This window comes from Sycon ciliatum, chromosome 6, assembly GCF_964019385.1.
Source record: "Sycon ciliatum chromosome 6, ocSycCili1.1, whole genome shotgun sequence".
In the NCBI taxonomy this organism is placed as follows: Eukaryota; Metazoa; Porifera; class Calcarea; order Leucosolenida; family Sycettidae; genus Sycon; species Sycon ciliatum.
Genome location: NC_088648.1, coordinates 29,606,411 through 29,616,410, shown reverse-complemented (window position 1 = coordinate 29,616,410; position 10,000 = coordinate 29,606,411). Strand labels below are relative to the sequence as shown.

Genomic DNA, 10,000 nt, shown 5'->3' with positions numbered 1-10,000 from the left:
TCTAGGCCAGCTTGACCGGCATGATCACGGAAGGCATTCCCGGATTCAAGTTTGACTTCTCCAAGGTAGGGACCCCACCCGCCGGAAATAGCTGGGCTTGCCTAGCCTGGGAGTTGCCGGTACTGTGCCGTTGTTGCATTCTGTTGCTAACTCAGTACTGCATACCACTCCCCTTATTCATGGGTCACACATGACGGGTTTACGTGGCTCTAGTAAAAAAATTTAAAAAAAATAAAAACCCTGCCAACCATTGCACACTTGAGATAGCTACAATGACATACCTAGATATGAACATGTATAGAAGAGAACAACACGGACAATCAAGGCTTGCTTGCTGCTGCTTCTACTTCAAGTTTCATGCTCTCGCAATCATCACGCAACACGTGGTTGGCTATGAAAACCCTGCAATCGCCACGCAAAGTGGTCATTGGCTACCCCAGCCATGTATTGCTTGGAATAAAATAAAATAAATAAAATAAATAAAATAAATAAATAAAATATATACATGTATGAACATGTATAGAACTGTAGCTGTGAGGCGTGCAACTAATGTACTTTTGGGTGCCTGTTACCACCCTCGATATCAGGATTGTCCCGGCCAAATAGGGATGGTTGCCAGGTATGGTAGTGTGACCCGGTGTTTGACTGGTTGATCAAGAGGATTTTATAGTACCGTATTTCCCCGTAAGTTAGTACGTACTAACTTTCGAACTTAGCAGCCACATGAGTACTAACTTTCGGGGGTGGTACTATCTTTCGGGGAGTACTTTTTTATCGGGGGTAAATGACACGCAGTGGGAAGCCTGCGCAACTCTAGTGTCCGTGCATATGATGTATGTACTGTACGGTGTCTGTACATGTAGGACGGGTACGAACTTACTATCTTTCGGGGGGAACTGTCTTTCGGGGTGATAACCTCGGCAGTGGAAAGTGTATTTTTTATAGGGGGTACTAAGTCATTGGGGAGAACTTACTTACGGGGAAATACGGTAGTTAACTTAAGATTTGTGTGACATGAAGTATCTTTGTGAAACAGTTATTAAATTTGTTGCTCGTATATGAGTGTGGGTGAGTATGGTGAGTGCATCCTCTAATGTTGTATTCTTCTCACTGCATTGCGCATGCGTTCATGTGTGTGTGTGTATGTGTGCGAGAGTGCTTGTGTGTGTGTGTGTGTGCTTGTGTGTGTGCTTGTGTGTGTGTGTGTGTGTGTGTCTGTGTGTGTGTCTGTGTGTCTGTGTGTGTGTGTGTGTGTGTGTCTGTGTGTGTGTGTGTGTGTGTGTCTGTGTGTGTGTGTGCAAGAGTGCTTGTGTGTGTGTGTGTGTGCGCGCGCGTGTGTATGGTGTGTGTGTGTGTGTTTGTGTGTGTTTGTTTGTGTGGTAGCTGCTTCATGGAGAGCAACATATTGAGATGCATCGTCCCATGCCGACTTCAGGTACGACCTCTCACGCTGTTCCAATCGTGTGGGTGTGGATGTGCACGCGTGCGTGTCTGTGTCTATGTGTGTGCGTGTCTGTGTCTATGTGTGTGCCAACAAGAAAATCACTGAGGTTTCTTGGCAAGGGCAGGCGACTGAGCGCTCTTTTTGTGTGTGTTTCGCATTGAGCGCAGCACCAACCCGAGGGATTTGTCATGGTTTCTCTGTCATCGGCTGTACAGGTGTAATTACGGTATGTGCCTTGAGTGATCTGCATTTCAGTGAGCAGAGATACTCGTTTATCCAGGATAACGTAAATGTGCAATGTTGCCTATTGTGTGTCTGTGTCTGCATGTGTCTGTGTGTATCTGTGTGTGTGTGTGCACACGTTTGTGTGCGTGCGTGTGTGTGTGCACGTGTTTGTATGCATGTGTGTGTGTGCACGTGTTTGTGTGCACGTGTATGTACACGTGTCTTGATTCAGGCAAGCTGCGTTGTCAGAGTCGCATTCGTGATCTCATCGACAAGGGCAAGGGTGCAGTTATCGTTCAGGACGGTAAGAAAGAAGTTCACGCCAAGTTCAGTATAATTCCGGCTGTGACTGGCAGCACGCTTTGCTCACGAGAAGGTGTTGCGGAAATGTTGTATGGTGGTGGCTAATCGGTGGGTAACACATGTTGGGCGCATGATACGAACTTCGAAGGATAGAGCCATTTATTCCGCAAGACTTTCCATCCTTCCGGCTTCTGATCACCATGAATAGAGACAAACGATGGTGCTTTGCCTGTAAGGGACATGGGCGTAGGAACCGGTCCGGCAGGCCCGGTGGTCGCCGGACCAATAATTTTCGAATTTTTATTTTATTTTATTTTTTACATTTCAACCTTGTTGATGGCTTGTCGACTCTTGTACAGGTACCATGTTTTACATCGACAATGCGGTGTATCATCAGCATGCATATTCTTATTTCTCATATTATTCTGTAGCATTAAAATATGGCCTTTTAGGCCCAATTTTCAAAAAAAATCCCCAGGGGAGGACCCCCGAACCCCCTCTCACAATTTCGCCGCACCAATATTAAACTGCTTCCTACGCCCCTGAGGGAGAGGGGGGGAGAGAGAGAGAGAGAGTGAGAGAGAGAGAGAGAGAGAGAGAGAGAGACCAAATGACCCACCAGTTAATTATTCCCTACAGAAAATGAGTAGATCTGTACAGTCTGGGTGTGTGTGTGTGTGTGTGTGTGTGTGTGTGTATCATGCATGTACTCATATGCGCTGTGTGTTCTTCTGCAGTGGAGTGTTTCGGTGAGGACGACCAGCTCGTGGCAACTGCTCAGTTTGTCACATTCATCGTTGGTGCCGGTGGCTTTGGAGGACCTCGCAGCTCAGCACACCAGAAGGTACGGTATGGCTGGTGGGAACAGTCTTTACCTTAATTGTTTTAAGGAGAAGGATTTATGAAGTTGGTTGCTCCAACGAGGAGCACACGCTTCTTGCCGAACTTGACACTTCATGACTATTACCGCCGAAGTCGCAACTTCTAAGTTCGTATTGAGAAGGATTTAGTTGAATCAATTGTCAAGCACCAGCAGCTGTGAATGTGGACGCCGTCGCTTTCATTGTAGTGAAACGTGTTCCCCAGAGTGGTAAAGTTGCTGCTTCTTTCTGTAATACTTCGAAAAAGGACACAATTCAGGATCTTCAGCAACATGTTGAAGGTTTTCACGAGTATGCTTTCACTGCCTTTTAGGCCTTCTTGTCAGGTGAATTTTTTTCTTGTCTTAATAAATTAATTAAATTAACTTAGTTTCTGTTCTCTGCTTTGTGTGTGTCTGTGAGCAGCCGACCGCCGACCCCCCTAAGCGTAGTCCAGACGCAGTTGTTACAGAAAAGACCAGTGAATCGCAGGCTGCCCTCTACCGCCTCAGCGGGGACCTGAATCCACTGCACATCGACCCAGACTTTGCAGCCATGGGCGGTAAGCTAGCTCTCACAGTGCATGTGCTCTGGGAGGGTACAGTATCGTATTGTATAATGGGAGAGAGTCGGGCCGAGAGACATACAGTTACTGTGCACGCAGAAATATTCGTCTGGAATTTAATTTCGTCTTTTCGTCTAAAGAACTTTTGGACTAAATTAAATGCCGGACTAAAATGTCGATTTTGTCCAGCTTTTCAATACACTCTTATGGTCCATGGACTAAATTTTCAACCAGACGAACTCTTTGGAGTTTGACGAAATTATTGACCGACTAAATTTTCTGCCTGTACAGGAAGTAAAGGATGGTGTGTGTGGAGCTGCTCTGCATCACTTGCTGAGCAGTGAAACATCTCATGGCTTTATTTCTTGCTGCAAGGAAATCCATGCTGCTTCAAGTGCATGCATCTCCTACAACCTTTTTTTGTAATCTTTGTTAGATGCATCTCACTGGGTCACCTGTGTCAAGATTATTAGGAATCTGACTGATCAGATTGCCAATGTCGCATACTAAGTTAGTACTCTCTCGCCTCTGTTCCTGCCTTTCTGAGTATATGCCTGGGTGGGTGAGTGGGTGCGTGTGTGCAGGGGGGGGGGGGGGGGTGTCAGCACATGTGTCTGTCTGAAAAGAGTCCAAGGATTTCAGGTTTCTGGCAGTTATCAAGTACAAGTCCGTCTGTCTGTCTGCTCGTCCGTCTGTCTGCCTGTCTGTTTGTTTGTCTGCCCGTCCGTCTGCCCATCCGTCTGGTTATCTGTCAATGCACATATCCCTACGTGCCTCTGTATTTATGTTATGTTTATACTGGTGTATTTTGTTATGGCTGTGGCACAGGTTTCTCCACACCTATCCTGCACGGCCTCTGCTCAATGGGATACGCTGCACGGCATGTACTGCGCCAATACTGCGACGATGACGTCACAAAGTTCAAGGCACTCAAGGTCAGTCGAGAGCATCACGTGTGTGTGTGTGTGTGTGTGTGTGTGTGTGTGTGTGTGTGTGTGTGTGTTGCCAGCTAGTTCGGTTGGTGGGTACACTTATGCCAGATAGTGTTGGGCCTGTTGCCAACGGGCTCGGCTGCTTGAAGGTGTATTGTTGTACCTACCACCTTTGTTGGTTTCAGGGTTCATATACTTTCTATTTGAAGTATACATACCTGTTAACCATGGACTACTTCTGGCTAGATAAACTCTTGTGTAATCAATGGTGCTAGTGAAGCTTTTATCAGATCCACTCTGATTTAGCCACCCACACTAGTACCAAGTATTACCTTCACTGGGGGCAGGGGTAACTGCAGTTGGATCCCGGGACGGATACCCTGATGCCGTCAATCCTTTTTCTGCACCTTGTCCTCACCCACTTACTGAGGTGTGGTGAGCCCATAAGTGGGATCATTTCAAGTCCACCCTAGTTTGGGGATTTCAGGGGGTGTCGGCCGTTGGGTGGTTCAATGGCCAATTGAGTCATCTTTCCAAGATTCCTTTGGAGTCTCTCTCCCCTCTCCCGGGGAGACCCACGTGACCAGTTTTGGCAGTGAGCAAGTACAGTGTGTGTGTGTGTATGTGTGTGTGTATGTGTGTGTGTGTGTGTGTGTGTGTATGTGTGTGTGTGTGTGTGTGTGTGTGTGTGTGTGTGTGTGTATGTGTGTGTGTGTGTGTGTGTGTGTGTGTGTGTGTGTGTGTGTGTGTGTGTGTGTGTGTGCATGCTTGCATGTCTGTGCCTACATGTATACATGGCACACTGCACTGCTCACTGTGAAGCATGGGTCCATTTCTCTCCGCTGTACAATGAAATAGAAATTATGTTAACTGTGTGTGTGTATTCTGATTGTGCGCACAGGTGAGGTTTGTCAAGCCTGTCCTGCCCGGTCAAACGCTCAAGACAGAAATGTGGAAGGAGGGCAGCCGTGTCTACTTCCGATGCTCAGTAAGTCCGCCGCTCTCCATCTCTCTCTCTCTCTCTCTCTCTCTCTCTCTCTCTCTCTCTCTCTCTCTCTCTCTCTCTCTCTCCCTCCCTCCCTCCACTCTCTCTCTCTCTCTCTCTCTCTCTCTCTCTCTCTCTCTCTCTCTCTCTCTCTCTCTCTCTCTCTCTCTCTCTCTCTCTCTCTCTCTCAGCACACGAAGCACAGAAGCCATATAAATTTTTTCGACTAGGCCTTTCATTCCATTACTCTTCAGGTCGAATACAATAGTGATTAACAAGGTAGTAAGCAAGTCCTAATAACCGGTACTTTTGGCGGGCAGAGCATTGACAAAAATAGCGCTAGTGGCGCAAACAGCATATTTGGCGGTCAGAGCATAGACCGAATAGCACTTTAAAAGATAGCGCTAGTGTCTCTCTCTCTCTCTCTCTCTCTCTCGATCGATCGATCGATCGATCGATCGATCGATGTGCGCGCAATGCCGAGTTTTAGGAATTTCCTTTTGCTTCATTTTCTCCATACTCATTGATTGGATTTTCTCGTCTGCTAATTGTTTGTGTATTGATGTATTTGACTTGTCCTTGCAGGTTGTAGAGAGCGGATCTGTGGTATTGTCGGGTGCGTACGTTGACCTGGCTGCGAGGTGAGCAAATATGTGAAGTTTATGGCCGGGTAGCACGGGTACCCTATCGGCTATTTTTTACACAGTTTGTACTGTTAGTGTGCAGTTGCGTTACATAGAAAGTGTACAGTAAGCACGCAAGGGAATGGTAGGAGACGTATCCTCTTTGCTGTCTTCATGCATATTCACCTGTACTGTTCAGAAGCCCAAGAAAGTAGCCAGAGGGAGTACATGTACTCCGTCTTGACTGGCAAGTGGAGCTCGCGACCGGTCTGATGTTTGTTTGTGTTACTTCTTGCCTGACAGCTCGTATATGTGTGTGTGTGTGTGTGTGTGTGTGTTTGTGTGTGTGTGTGTGTGTTTGTGTGTGTGTGTGCGTGTGTGTGTGCGTGTGTGTGTGTGCGTGTGTGTGTTTGTGTGTGTGTGTGTGCGTGCGTGGTCTTGTGTGGACTCTGCAGCTCATCGGCTACATCAAGACTCTAACTCCATCCTTCAGAGAGCTACTCAAACCCTCGGTGGACGCACCTACCCAACTCGGTGGAAGGACGACGCTGCTGGTATGCCTGTGTGCGTGTCTGCGTGGCCGGCCATTGCACTGCAACGAGCATCCTTGTCACTCCCACTGGCCAGTGTGGATTGTGCCTGTGAACTTTCTACCCGTGAGACTCGTCCTCATTGATGGTACAGTACTCACCCCTTGTAATGCTGGACGTCCTCTGACATCTCTTTGGTTTAGCTTGTGAAAATCCTCCGACACCTCTTTGGTTTATCTTCTGAAAATCCTCGGGAATCTCTTAGGTTTAGCTTGTAAAAAATCCCCTGGCGTCTCTTTGGTTTCGCTCGTGAAAATCACGTACAAACTAGTCCAAATTCCAGTGCTTGGAGAGAGTTGAAAGCTGTCAAGTACTTTCCAACAATCTTAGTATAATTTTATTCTCAATTGTAGCTGATATTTTTTATTATCTTTTTTCGTTGTTCCTGAGTGTTGCTATTTTGTCTGCCTGTGTGTTGTTGGCCTCTTCCTGAAATGTCTCTGAGCATTTCTAATTTTTTGTACTCTTTGTGTCCTTGATGGCAACGGATGGCCCGTGCGCTTGATTTCAACTCCTGGGATGTGAGGCAGTGGTACACTTATAACTTTTTAGCTTGGCGTGAGGCAGTGATGCACTGATTACGCAATTGGTGTGAGGCTGTGGTGCACATGCTTCTGGGTGCCCAAATCACCTGGTCACCACGCCAGCAGGCGACAACTTTCACACCAAGGTTCAACTCGAGTGACAGTAGCGCACCCAAAAAAGGTCAAACAGGCTAGTAAGTTGTACCCTGCAGGCACGGTGACTGGTGTACGCAGGAGCACGTGACCGCTTGTGTTCAACCATGTTCGATTGGGAATAAAGGAGGAACGCTGCATCGCAGCCTTTTCGGACCAAAACCAGTCGACTCAGCGTCCAAAAGACTACAACATATGGGCCAATCGCGGTCATCCGTGCTTTTATAAGAACGAAATGGCGCTTTTGGTGACATTTTGCATACAAATCCCCATCTCGTAGGGCGCAGTCACCCAGTTTCTGTGGAAGTGCGCGAGTTCGATTGGGATTAAAGTAGGAAGGGAGCATCTCAGCTTCCTCGGACCACGACCATTCGACTCAGCACCCCGAAGACTACAACTGGTGAAATTTTGATTTTTACCTTAAAGGGGAAGTTAAGGCAAAAAATAAAATTTCACCAGTTGTAGTGTTCGGGGTGCTGAGTCGAATGGTCTTGGTCCGAGAAAGCTGAGACGCTCCCTTCCTACTTGAATCCCAATCGAACTCGCGCACTTCCACCGAAACTGGGTGACTGCGCCCTACTAGATGGGGATTTGTATTCAAAATGTCACTAAAAGCGCCATTTCGTTCTTATAAAAGCACGGATGACCGCGATTGGCCCATATGTTGTAGTCTTTTGGACGCTGAGTCGACTGGTTTTGGTCCGAAAAGGCTGCGATGCAGCGTTCCTCCTTTATTCCCAATCGAACATGGTTAAACAAGCGGTCACGTGCTCCTGGATGCCCAAATCACCTGGTCACCACGCCAGCAGGCGACAACTTTCACACCAAGGTTCAACTCGAGTGACAGGACTGCACCCAAAAAAGGTCAAACAGGCTAGTAAGTTGTACCCTGCAGGCACGGTGACCAGGTGACTGGCGTACGCAGGAGCACGTGACCGCTTGTTCAACCATGTTCGATTGGGAATAAAGGAGGAACGCTGCATCGCAGCCTTTTCGGACCAAAACCAGTCGACTCAGCGTCCAAAAGACTACAATATATGGGCCAATCGCGGTCATCCGTGCTTTTATAAGAACGAAATGGCGCTTTTAGTGACATTTTGCATACAAATCCCCATCCAGTAGGGCGCAGTCACCTAGTTTCGGTGGAAGTGCGCGAGTTCGATTGGGATTCAAGTAGGAAGGGAGCGTCTCAGCTTCCTCGGACCACGACCATTCGACTCAGCACCCCGAAGACTACAACTGGTGAAATTTTAATTTTTGCCTTAACTTCCCCTTTAACAAGCCATCCTTGTTGTTCTGTATTACGCACTGCCTCCGCGGTGTTGAGCACTGTCAGCACACTGGCTACATGCTCCAGTAGCTTGGTTATAAAGTGCACCCGTACGGTTATCTGGACACCGAAGCTACGGGGCACTCCCCGGTGGTCCGGTCTTCGGTCTACCTGGCACCCTTCAGGTGGGTTCCAGTGAAAATACTGTAGTAATACTCTTTTGTCACAGTAATGGGGGTGGTACACATGGTACCAAGAGTATAATAACCCGGGGGGGGGGGGGGGGTTGGTATCATACTCTTGATGGTACAGATTCTCAAAGAACTATATCAATACATCATCATCAGCCCTTTCGCGTTGGCATCGGCATTAGCCTAGCCTTCGCTTGGGCCGCACCCAATGTTAGACATGATACCAGAAGAGAAGGGGAGAAAAAGAGAAAGAAAGCAAAACCAAAAAGGGAAAAAAATATAGGTGAACAAACACTTGATCATACGCATACTATTCAAAGCATCAATACATGTCATGTATTCTATTATTGAAAAATCCATGATTACCGGTACCTGATCTGGAAAGATGAATGGAAATCCAAAGTACACGACATGTAAAAAGGCGACGCAGAGACACTAATCTTTTAAGATTAGTGTCTCCGCGTCGCCTTTTAATTTAAAATAGTGCAATGAATAAAACTATACATGTACATTGTGTGTATGTGCACTCATATCACAACCGGTTAACCGGTTAACCATAGCAATTTTTCCGAAGTTTGTGCTACTTTTATCACTATTCTTGTATGCGTACTATCAAGAGTGCATAAACAGTTTATGGACTCTTGGTACTATTCTTCTTGTATCCTCGTTTTTTCACTCCAAAGGTATAAAACTATAAAATTAAATCCTAATTTGTAGTTTCATCAGTCTCTTTACAAATTCCATTGACAATTGTGACAAGAAAACATTCTGGAAAAGGAATATTTTATTCGTCGCTATGGTTGTGACATGAGTGCACATAATTATAGTTTTTATTCATTGCATGACACGGTATGAATAGTATGAATATGATTATGACACTGAATCTGATGTAGATTTACACTAGCCTTGGGTGCTCATGGCGTCATCATGGCCGTGACGGGGAAAGTCCGCCATGTCTTCCCGAAAACTGGAGGCGCTCCCGATCGCTGTATGAATCATGGCATGATCGCCATGCATATCGAGTGTGTAGGCGCCTAGGCGTCGACGCGTGTCGCTTTGACGCGACATCCTTCAAGTTCATTAGACATTATCACTTCAGCTCCTTCACTAGTCTTTCAGGCTTCAATCTGTGCGACCAGTCCTATCCGTGCTACATGTAGCTCTGCACTGCTGCCAGTGCAGTGCCAGTCTGCCACTGTGCATGTGCTGCACAGACTTCAAAAAAATGTCGATGGTAAGGACTAAGGTGACTGAGAGGTCTGATCTACGACGAGATTGGTAATGGTAGACTGGGTATCTACACGCCGAACACGGTGCCTGTGTTGGCTAGCTCAC

At 46.9% G+C, this 10,000-nt stretch overlaps 2 protein-coding genes across 3 annotated transcripts in view; both read left to right on the top strand.

The window, feature by feature from the left end:
• The window catches only part of LOC135819854 (peroxisomal multifunctional enzyme type 2-like), a 19,306-nt gene extending 12,274 nt beyond the window's left edge, over nt 1-7,032 (top strand). For both annotated transcript variants that reach the window (XM_065333136.1, XM_065333135.1), the window contains exons 18-26: nt 6-65; nt 1,384-1,435; nt 1,902-1,973; nt 2,710-2,816; nt 3,259-3,394; nt 4,226-4,332; nt 5,231-5,317; nt 5,900-5,955; nt 6,393-7,032. In XM_065333136.1, the coding sequence (XP_065189208.1) occupies nt 6-65; nt 1,384-1,435; nt 1,902-1,973; nt 2,710-2,816; nt 3,259-3,394; nt 4,226-4,332; nt 5,231-5,317; nt 5,900-5,955; nt 6,393-6,417 (702 nt within the window). In that variant the 3' untranslated portion in view covers nt 6,418-7,032. The remainder of the gene's footprint in view (nt 1-5; nt 66-1,383; nt 1,436-1,901; nt 1,974-2,709; nt 2,817-3,258; nt 3,395-4,225; nt 4,333-5,230; nt 5,318-5,899; nt 5,956-6,392) is intronic.
• Nucleotides 7,033-9,856: 2,824 nt separating this feature from the next.
• Nucleotides 9,857-10,000, top strand: part of LOC135819852 (TNF receptor-associated factor 2-like) — a 19,127-nt gene continuing 18,983 nt past the window's right edge. The window contains exon 1 of the mRNA XM_065333132.1: nt 9,857-10,000. This exon is cut by the window's right edge and continues 588 nt beyond it. The gene's annotated coding sequence lies outside the window, so the exon portion shown is untranslated.